The 20,704-nt window shown below is 38.3% G+C and overlaps 1 protein-coding gene across 3 annotated transcripts in view; it reads right to left on the bottom strand.

Annotated features, from left to right (window-relative positions):
• DNM3 (dynamin 3) overlaps nucleotides 1-20,704 on the bottom strand; it is a 171,792-nt gene that overhangs the window by 127,595 nt on the left and 23,493 nt on the right. For 2 of the 3 annotated variants that reach the window (XM_041478893.1, XM_041478895.1), the window contains exons 3-14: nucleotides 18,497-18,646; nucleotides 16,879-17,082; nucleotides 16,227-16,325; nucleotides 15,214-15,374; nucleotides 13,329-13,471; nucleotides 11,418-11,553; nucleotides 10,430-10,497; nucleotides 9,460-9,598; nucleotides 8,345-8,431; nucleotides 6,348-6,418; nucleotides 2,833-2,881; nucleotides 1,155-1,184 (exon numbers count right to left, since the gene is read on the bottom strand). In XM_041478893.1, coding sequence (XP_041334827.1) covers nucleotides 1,155-1,184; nucleotides 2,833-2,881; nucleotides 6,348-6,418; nucleotides 8,345-8,431; nucleotides 9,460-9,598; nucleotides 10,430-10,497; nucleotides 11,418-11,553; nucleotides 13,329-13,471; nucleotides 15,214-15,374; nucleotides 16,227-16,325; nucleotides 16,879-17,082; nucleotides 18,497-18,646 — 1,337 coding nt within the window. The remainder of the gene's footprint in view (nucleotides 1-1,154; nucleotides 1,185-2,832; nucleotides 2,882-6,347; nucleotides 6,419-8,344; nucleotides 8,432-9,459; nucleotides 9,599-10,429; nucleotides 10,498-11,417; nucleotides 11,554-13,328; nucleotides 13,472-15,213; nucleotides 15,375-16,226; nucleotides 16,326-16,878; nucleotides 17,083-18,496; nucleotides 18,647-20,704) is intronic. The other variant, XM_041478894.1, reaches the window with a different exon arrangement.

The following is a 20,704-nucleotide window of genomic DNA, read 5'->3' as shown; positions in this document are numbered from 1 at the left end:
AAGAAAAGACAAACAAAAAAAGGCCAAAGATTAAGTGTGAGAGGATAAATTAGTAGTAGAGGAAAAAGGAGAAAAACATGCTAAGAGGAATTTGCATTATTGTCCAAAAATAAGGTGTTGCTGTGCTCATCTTATTTCCAAGATACACAGAAATAGTTAATAGTTATCTGCATCATTCCAGCCCAAAGCAAGCTACTAAAAAAGAAAAGCAAATTATTGCAAATGAGCATCCCACTATTTTGGGAAAATTCAGTGATCTTGATCTCCTCGAAGGGTGCAATTCAACTGCTGCTAAAGTCAGTGCTGTCTCTTTCCCTAACCGAATATAAATTTACTTTAAAATGATAACTAATAGAATTTGATGATGTGGCAACAAACTGAAAAAATGTATGTTTTTATCACAGATATTGCCAAAGAATACACAGAATACAGAAATTTATTTCTTACACCTTACCATCACTGAACCGGTAGTAACTTGTTATAAAATTAACTGCAGTTTAGACAATTAATTCTAATTAGTAATATTAAAGACATTCACATATTTATTTACTCATGAAGTGGAAGGGTTAGAAAAGAGTCTGTCCGTGATATATTGATCCTCCTGGTGCTATGAAGAGAATGTTAAGAAGGCTTTAAATATTTTCATTCATAAAACTCATTTTTCTATCCAAAGTAATTCCTTGACATAAACAAACCACCAAGAACAGTACCTGTATCCATAAACAGCATGTTCATTTACACCAGAGCTAATGTTTCCTTTTGATTACCAGAAACTTATTTGCCCACCTTACAAAGAGAGGTTTACTATGAATAGAGGCACTTAGATAAAAACTGCTTTCCAGTTTTATAATAAAATAAACACCAATTAGTCATTTTAGTTTGAGAAACTTGTTAAACTACAAAAATATTAATTTGATGCAAAGTCTTCTACAATATTTTAAGTTATACTAGTTCAGACTGGTAACAGCAGGTTAGTAGCAGTTAAGTGATGAACTGCAACTACACTTTGTTGAAGAAGTGTTACAGACAAGACAGCTTAACATTAAATAGTTCAGCAGCAAGTATTTGACAAACCAATGAGTTAGAGACAAATTTTGCCCTCTGAGAAGCTAAATGAAAAAGCAACAATAAAGCTTACAGAACTTAGCTCGTACAATTTGCCTTGAAGGCGGTAGATTGGTTCCCTGAAATAGCAAATTGCAAAAATGAAGTTTTATTTCAGAAACATTTTCTCATTCTTTTCAACTCCAAACAATCAACTTACAAACATCTGTTTATTATCTCTACAATAAAAGGTTCAGCAAAGTTCTTTATACCACAAGTAACCAAGTTTCAACATTGCATTTAAAACGCCAAGCTTTTTCTTCACTTCTTTGGAGAGAAAACATTCACTCAATTAAAATATCATCCATTTTATTTGTGTATTTTTGAAGAGCCAGATAATTGGTTGCTTTTCCTTTTATGGGACACTCCAAAGTGATGACAGTCGTTGTGTTTGACACATGTTCCGGCACAGCTAGATAAGAAGGAAATCTCTCCTCAGAGGGGAGAGGCTGCTCTTTGAAGCCATTGCAGTGTTTAGACCTTCCAGGGTTTTTTTTCATTTTAATCCAAACCATATATTATACCAAAAATGCCACTCATGCTGGTCAGGCTGTGGGGAACCATCGCATCCAAGAAGTTGCTGGATTATGTTAGGAAATATCCTGAAAATAACTAGCAATTTCTTGGTGAGAGGAAGAGATTGAATTTCTAGCTCCAAAATGATGACTAGAACTCTTGCCAAGAGCTCTTGTCTACAACAGCAGCAGAATAGGAGACTGTCTGAAATTTCAGGTTTATCATTTGGATCTAAACTCAGTTGTCACATTTGAAAACTTTGATCAGGAGTTGAAACCTCCTGAGCATTGTTTGACCAAATTGCATGTGAAAACATCAGGAAGATATTCAATACTGGTAATTAAATAAAATTTCATCATCTTATTTTTACTACTATTTTTTATTTCATTCTCAAGTATGTACTAGTTCCATAACAATTTTTTTTTCTGTTTAAGACTTTGCAAAAACCTCAAAGTGAGCAAAAACTCTCCAAATGGTAGCATTTTGCTTATTTTCATCTCATATTAAGAAGAGGACTCATCCTGCCAAGTACTGAGAACCCCTGACCCACACAAAAGCAGAGAGGGAAGGCAGGCTCAGGAGCACCAAGCACCTTGCAGAATCAATCCCATATTCTTACGTGACAAAAAGAAACAAACAATTTCATTAATGAATCTCAGTGAAGATACTAATTAATCTGAGACCATCAACTACTTGTTCTTTGTTTATTTTGAGAAAGGCCTATGGTACACAGTCAGCAACTGTGTGATTGTCAGCTGAAAGGTTTCAGAAGAGGTAAAGGCAAATCCACATTTGCTTGCTGATTTGCCCTTCATTGCAGTTCAGCTGTGAACACATCAGGAGTAGCAAAACACACAAAGCACACACAGGCAAGTACTCACCAGCATTTGGGATTCTGAAATTCACAAGTTTGCGATTAATGACAAAACACCGATGTGTAACATGAGGATTCAAGGCACTGAACAGCATGGGAGGGAAGACACTCACCAGCAGTGCAAGCAGCAGCAGAAATGCTAAACAGCAAATGATGATAACAATGGAAGTCAGGTGGCTTTGAAAAGTTCAGCAAAACAAGGCAATGAGGACACATTTATGTATGTTTGAAGCAAACAAAGGTAAATGATACACTTAAAACAGAAAATGCAGCCAAGAAAACCAAACAGCTTGGATTAACTTGCACATGCTATTATCCATTCTCTGTTAGGTGCCTACCTGATTTCCCACTGCACTTTTGTTAACCTGACTGCTTCTTTGTTGGGCACTAAGGGAAGCAGAGGAAAAGAGTTATGCTGAGGAAACTTGAACTAAGCCAGTTCCTGAGGAATAACTTTAGCAGTAATAGTTACTTTTGATTCCAGCAGAGAAAGCTAGATTAACACAGCAAAAGAAACACAGGAAAATCATTGCATATATGTGCATATTTCAACTGCTTTTCTACCTGATGATATTTGCCTGCTAAGGACAGAAGGGACATGCACAGCAGACAGCTCCTACCAATCACCTCCTTTGCAACAACATCCTTCTTGCATTGGTAAAGGTTACTAAAAGCACAGAGAAATTATGGCTCATGTGGGTAACTTTGGAAACATTAGCCTCTATAAATATTCAGAAGAGACAAAAAGCAAGCCATTTCTGTTATTTAGAGCAGTACAACAAAATCCTCCCCTGCTGGAGGCTCCTTAATAGCTTTGTCTTGACAGTTTGTTTTGGATATTATTCTAATATTTATATGCACTTTGAGGGTGTAAATATAACCAATGGATGAAGCCTTCATAAACTGGTTCAAAGTTGAAATCTTGTAAGAATAGAGCACATTTGAAATTAAACCATATTTAATATATTTTGCTCAATTATTGAACTTTGGTAATCCCAGTTCCTGAAACAAAACACACTCCTGTCTCAAAACCAAACAAGTTGCCATTAATTCTAAAAGCATTTGTATTATGTGGCGGTTTGTGTTAGGCCACAAAATTAAAATATTGCTGGAAAGAAGAAGAAATGCATTCCAAGAGCAGGCTTTGGCTACTCAGCCACCAGCACTTCATTGGTGACAGGAAGTTTTGTTTGGATTAGATTATACCATTTCACCAGGCACTGATTCACTGAAGACAGAAGTATCCATATGCCAGCAGCTCCAAAGGCTGCTCTGACAGAGAAAGGCAGAGGTGAGCTTGGACCAGAGCCTGTGGCCAATCCTGCTGCTTGGTGCACAGCTGCTGCTCCAAAGAATTGATAAAGCACCCAACTCAACCCTAGTACAAATTCTGACCCTGTCCTTTGGACCACACCATCAAACCAGCAGTCCACATGCTGTATGGGAGAAGATCCACAAGGATATTTATTCCTTGTGCCTACTCACTGTGTTTAGCTTGATAATCCTGATCTTTTTGACCAAACAACACTGCATGTCCCTGGTGCATCATCTGAGTTTTCTTTTTTCTTAATTTTATCACATTTATATCATAAATTAAATAAATTTATTTATTTAAATTTTTAAATTTTTTTCTTAATTTTATCTAAATTTAGAAAAGCTAATTATACCATTAACATCATACTAAGAAACCCATACCTTTTAGAAATAGCCCAGCAACTAGTCCTCTAATTAATGTTCTAAATACAAATTACTCTTCATGCAGACTGAAGCATGTAGCTGTTCTTGAGTTATACCAACTGGAAACAAACCCAAGCCCAGAATTTTGCCATTTGTTCTGACAAACAAGACAAATATTAATATTGTAAGATTTTGCAATTTTATAACTATGTACATTTGTTCTAAATACTGGCCTTGTTAAATCCCTCTCAAGACAATTCACATTGCACTGTACCTGTCTCAGGTCCTGCAGTGCTGCAGGGTAGTTTGTGCTCTCATTCTTATGACCAAGGTTGACAGGACTTACACTGCTACTGCAGTTGCACGAGACAAGAGGCCAGAAGGCTCAGCAGAGGAAAGGAAACACCAGGGAACCTGGGGAATCTGTAGTCCAGGATGTTCAGATACTGCATAAGCCCCTGTGCTACCCAACTTATTTCATTTTCCAGTTCTAACATAACTGCTGTAACAACAATACACTTAGAGTTTCAAATTAGTATTTTCTCCCATTTGTCTCATTAGTGAATATTTTTTAAATTCTTCTTTGCTATCCAAATTTTCTCTTTTAGTTGGGCAGAAGTCAACAAGGCTACTTTCCTTCCCATCTGTTCCAACCTTAGAGAAATCCTAGCTTAAACTTACCAGTGAACTTAAGCTAAGAGTCACTTGTTAGCTGCTTACACCCCACACACAGCACTTAGGGATCTCCAGATCTCAGCTGGCAAAAGAGGAAGCAGCTTTCTCAAGAAATTTAACTTGGGAATTGTAAAGACACAGCAGCAAGGACCATGGAGGCTGCAGGAGCAGCACCCATGAGGGGAATTTTTCAGAGGAGAAACATAATGAAACAGCTACAGATACACCTGGAACTCCAGGATCCAGTACTAAAATATGGAAAGTTTCAACCTGATACGAGGACAAGTCTTTTCATAGTGAGGTAAGGCAAGCATTGGAACAGGCTAGCATAGAAATGCTGGAGAATCTCCAATTTTGGGGATTCTCCAGATCCGACTGGACAAAATCCTGAGCAGCCTGGTCTGAATTCAGCATGGACCCTCCTCTGAGTGGGGGGTGGGACTATGCGACTTCCCAAGGTCACAACACGCACCATGAATATACATGGAGTGTTTTTAGCAGCCTTTTTCCTGTCAGAAAAGGATGAAGAGTAGTAAATAGCAGGCAGGTTGTTATCTTGACCTCTAGAAGGCCAGCCACCATTCCTACAACATCCTGTTATTTGTCAAGAGAACTGATAATGATATCTAGGACCCACAAACAATTCTAGAGAAAGTTGCTCAAACCAAACACATAAACAGTGCCTGCCTTTGCCTTCTCCCCTCTCAGCTCACTGAACTCCATCTTTTAAACCTTCAAGGCACACTGCCAAAGATGTGCACCTTCCTTCACACTGCTAACTAGAAATGGCCACAGTCAAATACTACTGTGGTGCCAAAATTTGTTGCCAGCATCTCACACGGCCCAAACCTGTTGTGATTCCAATCACTGTTATGGCAAATATGGCATGAATGTGTCTGAAGGAACATTTACTTTTCAAAGAGTGAAGACATCTTCAATGTTTTTACTAGTGTCAAAATGCTGGTATGAAATCCCTGAGGCACAAATTGCTGGAAACTGAGGGAGAATATTCTGGAAAATATTCCCACAGCCTTTTCAATTAAGCAAGGAGAACGTCAAACCAGGCCCTGCAGGGCATTCTGCTACTATTATTCTCTGCAGCCAAACAGCAGGCACACTTTTAATTCAGTGACATCCATTATTCTGAGCAAAACTGTTTCACACAGAATCACAGCTCTCAAAGTATGCATTAATAACAATGTGGAAAGACCACCAATATCCATTTATGTGTCCTGAAATGCGTTGTGACTCCAGACCAAGACATAAGTTCCAGCTTCAGTGAAACCAGGCTTGTGAACTGGGTGAAGACTCCCCTTCAACTGGGACAGACTTCAACATTGTGGCTATTGAGAAAGAGCATGGTCCTGTATGTCTGGGACTCTGCAGCCTGGATCTTCACTGTCGTACTTCAGGATTTGTGTTCTGAGCATAATAAAAAATACCAAGCAAATAAACAAAAAAGCCTGGCAGTGTCTTTATGACAAATTTTCCATGTACTTACTTCGCAAAGCCAATGAAATCTTCATGGTTGGTGTTGATATAAGAAACCTGGATATCAATGAGCAGCAGCATCTGTTATGGGAGACAGGAGAGCAAAATAGGATGGGTAAGGTAGAAGAGAGAGATTAAAGAAAACGAAGGAAGAAAAAAACCAGAACTCTTGAGTTCTCTGCATTACTGAATATTGTTTTCATAATTGTTCAAGCCAAAACCAATATTTTCTAAATTTCACCGCTTCTGTTTCTGTGCTTGTTTAATAAGTTAGCCTACAGAAGTCCTACTCCCTCTTCCTACTTTTTTTCCTAACAGACCTCATTTTTTACCTTCTTGGCCCTTGCCCATTCTATTAAGATCAGTCATACACAGGCAGAGAGAATTTTAATAATCATATAACATAGATTCCAGCTCTGCATTTTGCAAGTTAAGCAAATTCTGTCTATCTGGAGCATTCCAGTCAAGCCAGCAAGGAGCCTAAACCTTAAACCTAAAATCCAGGTACCAACATTTTATAAACCACACAAAGAAGTGATAAATAATCCAGTCGTTGGCCCAGAAAATGTCCAGTCCAGCCATTCTGGTGTGCACAACTGGATTGAGAGATGGGCTATCAACAAAATAACACAATGATTTGTGTACTTATCACTTGTCAGTCTTTCAGCAGCCCACAAAGAGTTTGATTCAATCTTGACAGTCTAACTCAGCATAGAACTTGCTAAGATATCAGCAAAAAATTCCCTTCCACCCTCCAAGAGGCTCTGGAATATGCATAAGACTGCACTTCACCCCTGTCTTTTCAGACTTGCATTTATCAGAGGGAGCAAGGAAAGAACCTATTGTTACCAAATGGTGGCATTTCATCTCTTCTACCTTATTTGTACACAGTTCCTAAAATACAGCATCATCCCAAATTCTTCACAATTCCCAGAAGATATTAGATGCCTCACTTAGACTCAAATCCCCAGTATGTTTTTGCTCCATCTCTTACCTCTGAAAACATTCTCACTAGTGTTTTGATTTATTAAGGATAACTGCTAACATCATAAATAATGATGTGATTGTGACAATAACCTATGTGGTCAATTTTTGGCATTTTACAGAAAGCTGATATTTTGTTCTTTGTTCTGAGAAATAGTCAGCTATGTGCATACAATGAAGAACAGGAAAATAAAACTCAATTATTTTAAACAACTTGTATCTTCTCCAAAATTTTGAGATAACAGTGTTCTGACTCGAACTCCCTGCAAGTACAAACCTAGCTAAAATTTTTTTGGTTGATTTTTTTTATGACTACATTCGCAGCACAGATTAAAGCAGCAGGATGTGCTGCACAGCTCCCTCAATTGCACAGGGATAGGACTAGAGAGTCAGGAGTCCAGAACATCTTAGGAGTTCTGCTGAGCTCTTCTTCCCCAAATATTTCTGCACTCTCCAGACAATTCCAAATCCCTTTCACTGGATTTTCTCACATGTAATCTCAGATTTGCAGTTTCCTGGATTTGGAATGTTTGGCTAAGTGATGAATGCTTTGACCAAATGTTTCTGAATTTTAATTTGGTTTTTAGCTTTTTTTTGAACTTGAAGGAAAGCTTGTCACTCCCTCATGGGGCCCAGTACAATTGTTTGTGAGCCTCACTGTAATTAAGATGAGGGGTGGGTGCATGGGATGAGTGTGTTATAAACACCTTGAAACAAAGTAGAAATAAGCTATTCCTGTGTGCATCTGTTTAATCAATGTTGATTTCCCACAAACAGCTCTAGTGGCCCAGCTAACAAGTTGGCACACTGGCACAGGAGCAAGACAACACTATTTAACCTTTCTGTAACAATTCTAGTCTCTGACAAAGCTCAGTAGTAAAGAAGCAATTTTTCTTCCTCTCTACAATGTGCAGACCATTTAAAAAAATATAACATCTTTCACTGTCCTATTGCACTTTGGATGTAAGAACTCTTCTCCCTCACACACTTCCCCAAACTGCCATAGCTCCTATTTATTCTCACCTGGTCCTTGGTCTTCTCTTCTCTCTCACGAATGTAGCCAGCAACAATTCTTTCTGTTTCCTCACACAACCTTGGATATGTTGCCAACTGAAACAGAAAATTAATAGAAATTTACACCTGCAGAGAGGCTTCAGTGGAATGCAAACAGGGAAGCCTCCAGCTTTCCTCTTTGGAAGAAAGCAAGTATAATAAAGGCTTAGGACTAGAAGTTAAGCACACTGCAAAGCAAGCCTTACTTGCTGTTGTTCAGGGACTGCAGAGACCTAAACCCTGGGATTGTTGCTGTTCTTTTCCTCCAGGGAACACTGAGGAAGAGACACTTTGGACATATGAAACACAGACTATCTGGGGTGAGGTTTCTCTCTCTTCTACTGGGCCTAATTCCAGAGTGGTGCTTGAAATTATTTCCAAATGTCTTGTTTTTTAAAGGCTCCACCTTGTGGCAACACCTTTACATAACAATACTGAAAAAAGCAAGATACAGTGGTAAATTTGGCAAATACCACTGGGAAGAGCATCTGCACAGTTAATTTAAGTGACAAGTCTTCCAGACTTTGACAAAAGTGAAAAAAACCTGGAAACTCTGCTGAAATATACCAGAAAATCTGCTTCTCTATGTTGCCTCTCTGATCTCAAGAAATATCTCCTTTGATATAAAATATTGGGGGGTTTTTTTAGAAAAAATGCAATAGAATATTTCTCAACAACCTCATCACACCTGTGCTCACATCCCAGAATCACTCCTGTACTTGCTATTATGGGGTACCCTGCACTGGGATGGTGGGACAGGCAGATGGGCAGGTAAGACTGCAAAAGCAGGCAGTCAGCTAAGAAGTGAAAACATGGTTTTAAGGAGGAAACTGAGGGCATCTCTTGACTCAAAAACACCTCTCACCATAAAAATAAAAACAAAGGAATCAAAATAACTTCTCCATGATTACATTATTCTGAGCACTTTGCAGAAGTTGTAATTAATTACTTGAGGAAGTCCTACTCTGTCCAACGAGTGACTGAATCAGGAATCTCTTACAGCACCATAAAATGCAAGACAGCCTTTATATTATGTACTATACCATTACATTTTACTTACATTACCAGATCTATGTGCAAGCTACCTTTTTAGTGCACTTCTTGACAGTGTTGATTAACTCTTGCATCACCAGATCCACACTTTTTAAGCAAGGTCCTTTCAGCTTAACGATCTGTTTTTTAACAATGGCTTCAAACGCCATATCTGGAGTGAACAAACCTGTTCTGTGGACATAAAAGAATATGTAAGACAGAAATAAAAACATCAGGCAAGGAAGATTTTTTTTTTTTTACTAAATTGTTCAAATCTTCACTTTCAGAGCTGAGTAATAACAATCCCTACGCAAACAGACTTCTACAGAACTAAATTTGCTTTTCTCAAAGGAAGTGTCATTCTGAGTAAAAATATACTCAGAATATAAGAATAGAAGTAAAAACATGCTTGAAAGATCAAACTCCTTCAAGAGGACTGTAAGAACTCTTAAGGAGTACTGCTATAATGCAGCAAAGCCTCAGCAGCAGTGCATCAAACCTTAGAGATGAGTGGCAGCTGCAAGCACTCCATGCACAATCCCTTGCACGGCAAATCCATAGGAATCCTACGGCTGCACTTTTCACTCACATCAGAAAATGAGGTTTGCTACTCAGAGTCTGACGTGGAGAATTTCACAGCTGGTCACTGCAGAGTAAATGGATCTATAAACAGCTACCCCACAGACCCAGTTCTAAACAAATGGGTCTTGCTTCTCTTTCAAACACTCTTCTCCAAGGTCTACCTTAGCAGATAAATTATATGAGAAAAACTAAACTATAAAAGCACACGCAAAACTATCAGTTCACTATGATAAATCAAGACCTCTCTAGCAATCAGGCAAGGAAAGTTCAAATCCTGCACCACGGTTACCAGGGTCAACCATCTGAGAATTTACCAATCAAGTAACACAAGAAAAAACACATTTCCCAAAACTCTGAGAACAACAAAGCTTGTAAGCAATGCTTTGGGAAGATATTCCACCTGTACCATGTGACCAGGCAGGAAAACATGGGAGCACTTGCCTGATCCCGTGTATATTCTTGATGGCATAACTTATCTCTCTCCTCAGTTCCTTCTCATTGAATTCCATCTAGAGGAACAGCAGCACACAAGAGCACATCAGGGGAAGGTTTCAACAAAACAGAAAATAGCCCCTCTCCCTCTATAACCATAAGACAAGCAAGTTCAGCTGTTAAAATAGTAATTTCTAATTACACCAAACAATGCGTAAGTATTTTAAAATGTTTTAGAACTAAGGCAACAGGCAGCAATAAATATTGTTGAAAATCACACCCTCTTCCATTCCAGATATACCAACAGCTGGAATGATTTTGAAGAGTTGACAGAGTAAGCCAAAAACAGGATTTGGAAAGACTCCAGTTTTTTTTTTTTTGAAAGCCTGGTTTCTCAAGTGATGCAACTTCCGTGATTATGATCTGTTTATCCTCCCCTTCCCATTCTACAGTTTTCAACTAAATTTAAGAGAAGAGTTGTCTCAATTATGAAGTTATAAATTTTTTCTTTAAGTTTCTTGGAAGGCAGCTGGCTGGAAGAGAAGTCAGTGTTGTCGCAAATGAAAGGGTCATTACCTAAGTCAAACCATCATAGAATGATTTGGGTTGGAAGGGACCTAAAGGGCTATTTTCCATAACTCTCATTTTAATAGACACCAGCTACTTGAACACAAGTCAAATTTACCAACTGTAACTATTTGCCTTCCCCCTTTAACCAAAGAAAGATGCCATTTGTGATAAAACAACAGGAGAGCACAGAAAATAGTATGAACTGGGGCTATAATTATATTCTAATTATTTTATTTTAGAATTCTTAGCATATCTCAGTGTCCAATCCTAGAAATTAAGCCAAATGTCTCAATTATAACCTCATGTAATTTCTTCCACAGTTAAAAGCGTATTCTTTCAATCAGATCTTTTCTAGGCTACACTACTATCAGTATGATCATAAGGAAACAGAAATAAAATAAAGCACATCAGCAAGATGGATAAATACCTTCACGAGTTCAAAGGGAAAACGTTCATGGAAAATACGATTGATTTTGGCACCTCCTGAAAGTTCCAGCGTATCAACTTGATCTCCTGATCCTTCAATTCTTTTTTCAAAGTCCACTGAAAACTGCTGTACCATCCTAAATGGCAAAGGAGGGAGGAAAGGAAAAAAGAACAAACAAAACCCAGAACAATTTAAGCTATTAACTACCAACTCTTATTTCAGTACTATGCAACTAGTACTGCCTATTCAAACATATTTAGCAATTGCCAAAAGTATCTGTACAACTGATTCAGCCAAGTTGCCAATCCACAGAACCCCTACCTACACACATTCCCCTGCATCCCTGCTGTCTTGCAGTACAGTCTAATAGCATGATCTGAATCCAGTGCTGCAAAATTCAGAAGAGATTGGGAAGGAACTTCTTTTCCCCATGCCAAAAGGCAAGCCCAACTACCAGTACTAACATGGTGATGTGTCAGTACCACAAGCTCCAGCTTACTTGGCTCTGCTTTGATTTCTACAGCAGGAGCGTTCAGAAAAACCCACAGGAGAGTTCTCTCAGTCATGGAAAAGTCAAAGGTGATGTCCCTCTGTTCTTGCAACCAAAACATCTGGAGTAAAGTCCCAAGGAACGTCTGCTCTTTTGGACACAGTTGTTGCAAAAATAAAGAGTAAATCAGAGTCTTCATCTGGCTCAAGAAAGCCTCTCTAGTTCAGCTGATTACTTTCCCCTCTGAATTCCAAAGTTTTAATTAGAGAATGAATCCAGCCCCAAACTTACACATTAGCACAATCCAGTGCTCTTACCATCTATCCCAGAGAAATGAGAATGCTGAAAAGCTCAGAAATCAGTCAGAGCAGGAATGTGACAACAGGCATATAAGAGAGAAGAGCTAGATACATTTACACTTCTTCTTCCTTCACATGCTTCCTCTCTAAGAGGTAAAGTTTAGTTGCATATAAACACAGAGGGCTACAGCTGAAGAAAAAAAAATGGGAGAGCCAAAATGGCAGATCTTTCAGGTGAAAAGATAGGCAGTACTGAGTATCCAGCATCCCTGGAAACAGGCCAAGGAAGGAAGGAAGCAGATGCAGCAAGGCAGCAGCTGCTAACTGGTGTTCAATCCACAACATCAGCATCGTCCTTTCTCCCTGGTGCTAAATCCACAATCAAAACAGGGCTGTGATTCCACCTGCACTTGATTCCAAGTCAGATGAACAGTGATCTCTGTTCCATGGCTGGTATCAACGTCTCATCACACAGACTTATTTTGTGGATGAGACCCAAACCAGACAGTGACTTCAGCAGTGAAAAATCAGCTCAGAACTGATTATGGTAATCCCCAAGAATTTGCCTCGCTGCTTTCTGAAAGCACACAAACTTACTGACGACTCCTGCAGCAAAGATCTCTGGGTCCTAGGTGCACAGAGTATGAAGGACAACCATCTTTGATTAATTTTGCTCTTGCCATCTCTAGGTTCTTTTGAACAGCCAAGTTTTTATACTAGAAAAAGAAGCATTCTTTATTCTTCTTCCAGCCTCCTCATCCTACAGACTCCAGGACAATGTCTCTCCCTTGCTTGAGATCATCTTTTTGGCAGACAGAAGAATATGTCTACACAATCAGAAGCAGTTTTTTACCTTTGATCATCTCTGCTGCCCATCTTCATGCCTTTTCCTTGTTCTGCTTTCTCCCTTTTCTAGGATTACTAAAATTAATTTAGGCAAAATTCTGTTGAAATTGTAGAATAAATAAAGTGTTCTGGAACATCAAATACAGAAATCTTTGGAGCTTGTGTAAAGAATCCTTAACAATATCCTAATGTTTAAATTTAAACCAATCAGAAAGAAGGGGGAAAAGGCAAAAAAAAAACCCATTCAAAGTGGAAAAGCAGACAAAAGACACTCACTGCAATAGGGCTTTTGTTTTTCTGGTGGGATCTTCTGGTCTGAAGTTTTTGTATACCTCTACTTCATGTTCTATAGAAAGCAGCTGGCTCTGGAGTTTGCTTCTGAAAGCTGGCAGGGTATCCCGAATATGATTGGTAAGTTGCTAAAAAGCAAATAAAAGTCTTTTTATACTGTCAAAAAGATGAAAGCAGGAGCACAACCATTTCCTTCTGACTGCCAACCTTATCAGCCATGACCTGTGCTAGTTTACCAGTGCTGTTCCTTTTGATCTCTGATGCAATGGAGACTTTTAAAGAACAATTCAATATTCCTAGTGCACACAAAATTCCATCATCCTCTCACTCACTGAGCGCTGTTACTACACATCTGTATAGTTACACCTGAAAAAGTTACACACATTACATGGGTAATTTAAAATTACCTCTCATCTCTCTGTGCTGACACCACACTCCCATTTTGCTGCTTTTCTTAAGGGTGTTTCACAATTCCCTACATATTTTGTTCAGCACAACAACTCCTTTATGCTACAGCCACAAGGCAAAGTGGGAAAGAATATTCTGAGCACCCACAGCATGACAGCATGCTTTTACATATACATATATATATATATACACATACATATATATATATACACATACATATATATATATACACATACATATATATGTTTTAATATATTAGGACAGCACTGTCTATGACTTACCTGTGCCATAAATTTCCCAGGTATTGTACACATTCCTCAATTAAAAGCAAACTGGACTTCTTCCACTATGCCCCAAACCCTCTCCCAACCCCAGCCAGACAAGCTGTACATTTAAACTGCCATATACCAAAAGATATAAACTCAAGTTTAAAGTTGTTCAGCAGACTGACAGGCACAAAATCAAAAGCTGGAGTTTCCCTGGAGCACCACCTTGTGGATACAAAGAAACTGAAATATTACCTGAAACCACAAAAGTTCCCCAATATCTTAAGGGCAGAACTTATGTAGATCTTCCCATATACAACATTCTACACACAGTAAAAGCAACAGAAGATCATCAGTTCCTACTGCAGTAGGTAAATATTGAAAACAGCTCTCAAAAAAGTTAATAGCATATAAAGAGTCAGGACAGGCAAGACAGTTGAAAGGTATGTGCAGCTTGTGTTTCGGTCTCAAAAATAAGACCTATGGATTAAACTTTCAAGACGTAAAACAAGGCAAAACATTATAAATACAGAAAAAAAATGCAGGGTACAAGCAAGTTCTTGCATCCTGATGAAGACTTTCACTCTGAGGCACAAGTACATGGCATTAGTAGTCTTTTTGAGGGAGCCCAGAGCATTTCATAGCGTGGCTTTGCAGTTACTGCAAAGTCACTGTAGCAAGAAATTAAGCAGAGCAGCCATTTAGTTTTCTACTTTAATCAGGAACATTCCAGCTGCTTCCAGGTGCTGTCCAAAATGGACAAAGCCAGGCTCACCTGGTCTTTGTCTATTCCAGACAAAAAGCTGCAATTTGACAGTGAGATGGAAAAAACAGTATCAAGTTTGACTTGTAGGAATGCCAAAAACACTGGGCAACTGACAAGTTAAATGTAACAATTGAGGAATAGGATGGTATACTTCCAGGGAGGGAAAGAAATCTTGGTTTTGATGTTCATATTCAGTATTCCAAAGAACAGCGGAGTACACAACTGCCAGTAAAAGTCAGAAACTACAACTCACAGCAAGCTTTTGTACCTACATGCAATACACAACTTTGTTTTTACCTTGTGCAAATTAAAAACACTGAAAGCAGGACAGGATGAGTGAGGTTGAGAGACCAACTTCATTTTAATACAGTTTTTATAATGGCCCTATCATTGCAAAGCTGCCTTTCCCCACAAAGGTTTGAGGTGTTACCTGGTTTAGAACTTTCTGGAGATACGGTGTTCCCATCCGATCTGCCATGTGCCTGTAGGATGGGTGGGAAAGAAAGAATTTCCTTTCTGCTAGAAGAGCTGCTTTTATGTCCTTCTTCCCATCAATGTCCTTCTGGCTTCTGTTTACAACACCAATATAACCTAAAACAAGACAAAACCAATGGGTAAATCAATGCAGCTATTGCCTGAACCACTAAATTCATCTTAAATAGAACCAGACTGTCTCAGCTCAAACAAAACTTTCCAATTCAGGCATTTCAGATCATGTTTACAAGAATAGTAACTTTAACACTGTCTAAATTGTTCATTTTGTTTACATTTAGCAGATAGACTTCCTTTAAAATCACCACTTCAAATAGAGAAATATCTGAAACTCTGGCAAAGCCCAAAGAAACCACTTTAAAAATAAGCAAAGAAAAATCCAAATAAAATTTAAATACGCATACAGGTCTATGCAGATAAATGATATGACATTAACAAAATACAAAAAAAACCTTCTTCTCATTTGCTTGACCAACTTGCTCCACAGGAGAAGACAGTAAATCACCAGTAAATTATAACTAGAATCAAAATTTTTGATATTATTTACAGAATGAGCAAATGTGGCAGTAGCTGCCAGAACATGGAAAATTTCTGACAAGGATCAAAACTGGTTTACAGTGAGATTACCAAAGCTCTGGTGTTTGCTTCTGTCGTATGCAAAGAAAAAAAACCCATTCTTTTGTTACAAGGAACATGGCAGAAAATAAAAATATTGCCTAATGATGTGTGCTGGCATTACATTGCATATTCCAGAGGAAGCAAGGATTTTCCAGGTCCAGAAAGGATATTTTTAGCACAGCCACCTTTATGTTTGCTGAATAGATAACTGCAAAAGCAAGGAATACATCAAGTTCAGCATAACCTTTGATTTATCTCCAGGATTCCCAAACACCATCCTTATCCAAACCACCTTCTGGACTGCAAAGAATAAAGGCAACTGAACATTCTCACCTCTGCGAAGAGGAAGGAGTTTGTTTTCTAGAACTTCTCTTGCATCTGTTCCTTCATCCATCAGATCCAATTTTGTGATCACACCGATGGTTCTAAGGCCTGACCAGAGTGGAAGCAGGAGGAAAAAGTTATTGAAGAATCATTTAGAGTCAGGAGAACAATTTCACCTTACAATTATGTTACAACATATCTGCACCCTTCTCAAAGCTATCACACAATAACAGCTCCAACTCAAGTTATGATATGTCTGGAAAGGTAGGGAACATAATTGCCAGTGCTGAAATATGTTCCTCAAAACTCCTTAACAAGGCTCAGCATCCCTACAATATGACTGTATAAAATTTATGATCCAGAAATCCCATCAGTACCATCCCCTATTTTGCCCAGTACTACAAAAATTCACAGATAAGCACTGCTCCACTTGCTTGTAAGAGACAGACAACATTTTTAAAATTCATTTACAGCACCATTACCCAAACAATACTGAGCTAACAAACCGTTATCTTGTGATGCTGAAGATTGTATGGAAATGTAACTAGAAATCTATATTACATATTATAAATTATAGAATTTCCCACAAGAGTTGGTCTGTTGTTTTCAATTATGTTATTACGCTAGAGAACAAAAAGTGGTGACACTCAATCCTGCTTACCCTGAGGGTCCACTTCCTTTGCCAGCTTCAGGGCATCTGAGTTGGCCAGGTCAGTGTTAGCTGGAGTCACAGCCAGGATCAGGCAGTTCTCCCGAGAGATGAACTGCATTATCATGTCTCTGATCTGCTGCTCAATGTCCGGAGGCTGATCCCCCACTGGCACTTTAGTGATTCCCGGCAAATCAATAAGGGTCAGGCTTAAGACTACATGGACAACAAGGATCATAAAACTGGTTAGAACACCACACATGACAAAGGGGTCAACACAGCTATGGCTGCACACAAGTTTTGGTCACATAAAACCCCACAGAACTACCTGTACAGGCAGATAAATATGTCAACAGTTGTCAACAGTTCAAACAAAATGCCTGACAATCTGCAAAGACTTGTTTCCCCGTTGGTCTTACATCTCTGGATTTATTAGTACTATTTAATATTAATATTTAATATTTGAAATATTGCAACTGGTATAAACTGATACTTTTATCAAATATCCTTGAGGGCTCCAAGACAAGTTAACACAGCTTTCTGACCTTTATCCAACAAAAGGTGCATGGGCAACAGACCACTTGCATTGCATCCTCCAAATAAACCAAAACAGTTGTTTGGATTTTATTTTTAAAACAGTGTTTCTCTGACCATGTTTTCAATCACGTTTCTAATTAAGAAATTCCCAAAAAACAATCAATAGCTAGCCAAACATATAGCAAAACTATTGTTAAGGGGCTTGGGGATATGTTGTTGGTTTGGGAAGTTTTTTGTTGTTTATTTTTTAATCTGTAACATCTTCAGGAATGTCAGAAAGATGAAAAAATTAATCTATTAAGAAAACCTCATTTGCTCTGGTATGATTTCCCTAGTAAGGGCCACAGTGCCAACAAGAGGCATCCTGGCTGGGGTAAGCATCCTGCTACTGGGGTAACAGGGTATCCTTTAGACAATGCTTCCTAGGAAGGAAATACCAGAAGTACTGGAGTATGGATATATATATATATACACACACACCCCAGTAGTTGGAGTCTGGTTAATATAGACAGCCATGGCTGAACTAAAAGATTGATCCTCATAAAACAAAGCAAGAGCAATAGGTAGGAAATTTTCACTTTCTCCCGGAGTCAGCATGTTCAACAAACAAGTTTTGAGGCAGGGGATTTAGTTGAGCTTCTCTGAAGTTAAAAAAATCACGTGCTTCAGCCAAACACACCACTTTCGTCCTATATCAAAGACAAATTCAATGGAAAACATTTTCTCTAGATTGTCTTCATTAAGCTGGGCAGATGGCAACCAGAGGAACCAACTTTGATATATACAGGGGGTCTTCACCAGAAAGCAACTTCAAACACTGTTATTGTCTGACTGTATTTTTAGTGACAGCAAACAATAAATTTTCAGTAAAGCAGGGAGACACAGAGACTTTCTAGATCAGGGAATTCCTCTGGAGAGTGCCAAAAAGAAGTTTTGTTACTAAGTCCCATTACTGGTCTTTACTAACTCAGCCTTGAACCTTTTCCAGCCCAGATCAGGTAATAAGAGCAGATACAAAAAGTGATGGCTACACAGACAGAGCTACATAATATGTTTATATGACATAAATGTAAAGTAGAATGATTTTACCTACCATGTGGAGAATATATTCTTAAATTAATAGGAACTGAAGAAATGCCTTTGTTCATTCCTGTTACTCTATCTGTTTCTACTTCAATTTCCTGACGAACTTCATCAAAATCAGTAAATTTCTTCCCTTTGCAGTGTAGAAATTCAGCATACTCTGTCAAGAATATTAATAACAACTCTGTATTTCACAGGCTCATTGACTTGCATACCCACTTTCAAGCCCCCAGGTTCTTCAGATGTGTGGGCACAAAAGTTGGTCATCATGGCTATCAGAAAAGTATTATTATGACTGCACATATGAAAACCAGCTCTCAACAAGAAAGGCTCAGTTAAAAGTCAGGTTGACTGGATATGATTTACTGCTCCTATCTTTAGCACATCATCTTCTGGAACAATTGAATCTTTCAATTAGATGCCATTTACAGTAAGAGAATAGGGAACAGATTAAGAATGAGATTCTGAGTTTTCATCTGATCTCATTTGCCTCTAATACATCCTAAATAGTAAAGTAATACAAATTCTGTATCATGAAACATTTTTAGCATTTGCTTCAAAAACTAATAGCCCATGTTACACACAAATTTAGTAAAGGAATTCTGTAAATTTTTGCAAGTTCAAAATGAAAATAAGATCACTTAAAAACACTGTAATGCTTTTAACACAGCTTCTCATTTGCTAAAAGCTTCCTGTAGTCTAAATATGAATCATGTTTACAAGTTTGCAAAAGCATCTACAGAAATAGCTGTGATTTTGCTGAAGTGGGAGAACACAAATAATTCCCAAGCCTTTAATTTCATACAAGCTGCTGTTTTACCTTAGAAAAGCATTGACAAGGAATGAGAGACAGATAATTTGTTAAACCCAAAATTGACATTTAGTCCCTGTTTTGACTTTTGAATCCAAATGCTGATACTAATTATTGCAACCTTTTGGTGGCCTGCATAACCAAAGCACATCCCAGGATTTTAAAACTGGAGTTTTTTCCTTCAAAGCAGAACACAAAGGTTTATCAACATAGTGAGGCTGCCATCAGAAATGATGACATAAACAGTAATTCCAGACACCAGCTCACATCCTGTCCCCGGCAGGTCAGAGCTGTAGGACTGGGGAGAGGCTGAAAGGACTTGTGCACATTCCAGTTCATTTCATCCTGCAATCGAGGCCTGATCCCAAAGCTCCCTTCAGAAGTTTCCTCCCCAGAAAATGTTACTTGGTAACAAGCCCAGACAGCCAGAGCAAAGAGCTTGCTTGGTACTCAAAGAACAGCAGCTGACAACACCAAATGTGAGAATATGGATTAAAAGAGGACTTTATGTGTCAGCACTGAAGCCTGCTCCCCAGAAGTCCCTGTGTTACTATAACTGACAGAGCTGTTAAAAAAAAAAAAAAGTAAATAGTCAAAACTACAATGAATAGTTAAAGCAAACTGACAGAAAAAAGGACAGAGTGGAGGGGAAAACATCAAATACTCACCTGTCTGTACTTCTATACCATAATCCCTCCAGATTCAGTGTGTGGGGAAACTCACCCTTGTTCAGACAAAAATACATCATTTATTTTAAAAACAAGAGAGCACCTAAAAATAAGCACTTTATTTTACACACTTTTTTCAGCTCCAGCAGCAAAATGATAATGAATGGGGAGTTTTGCTTCATTATCCACTGTTAATTAAAAAAAAAAAAAAAAACAAAAAAAAAACAAACCAGGGAATATTCAAAACTTTCAAAAAGAAAAATAACATGGTGTACAAAATAAAATATCTCAGTTGAGATTTTACATTTGTAGAATTTGTCATCTCAAGGTTGGCAAATAGATACCTAATGAAAAAAAGAGCTGACAAGTGGTTCATATTTTATCCCATTTCTTCATGCACAGCTGCTGGTATAAAACATACATATTCTTCCTAGCTATTTTTCCCCCAGTGGATCATCATATTTTCTCATGAAATTATTTCTACATCCAGTAATTAATAGTTGGTGCCCATCTGGAAGCAGTTGAGTTGGTAGCCAAGGAAGCTTTTTCTCTTTTTCCCACTTCACACTCAGTAATAAATTCACTATCTGACAAGACTTCAAAGGAATCCAAATTAAAATGCTTGCTACTTTTTAGCTGGGTCCATGTTTATCGAAACTCCTTGCTCCTGGTGCCATCTGTGGTGCCAGCAGGACTGAAGGAATAAACTCCACGGTTTAAACTCCAGGCTCCTAACCTG

The sequence above is a fragment of the Pyrgilauda ruficollis genome, unplaced genomic scaffold (genome assembly GCF_017590135.1).
Source record: "Pyrgilauda ruficollis isolate IOZ18807 unplaced genomic scaffold, ASM1759013v1 scaffold47, whole genome shotgun sequence".
In the NCBI taxonomy this organism is placed as follows: domain Eukaryota; kingdom Metazoa; phylum Chordata; class Aves; order Passeriformes; family Passeridae; genus Pyrgilauda; species Pyrgilauda ruficollis.
This window is presented reverse-complemented; position numbering and strand designations above follow the sequence as displayed.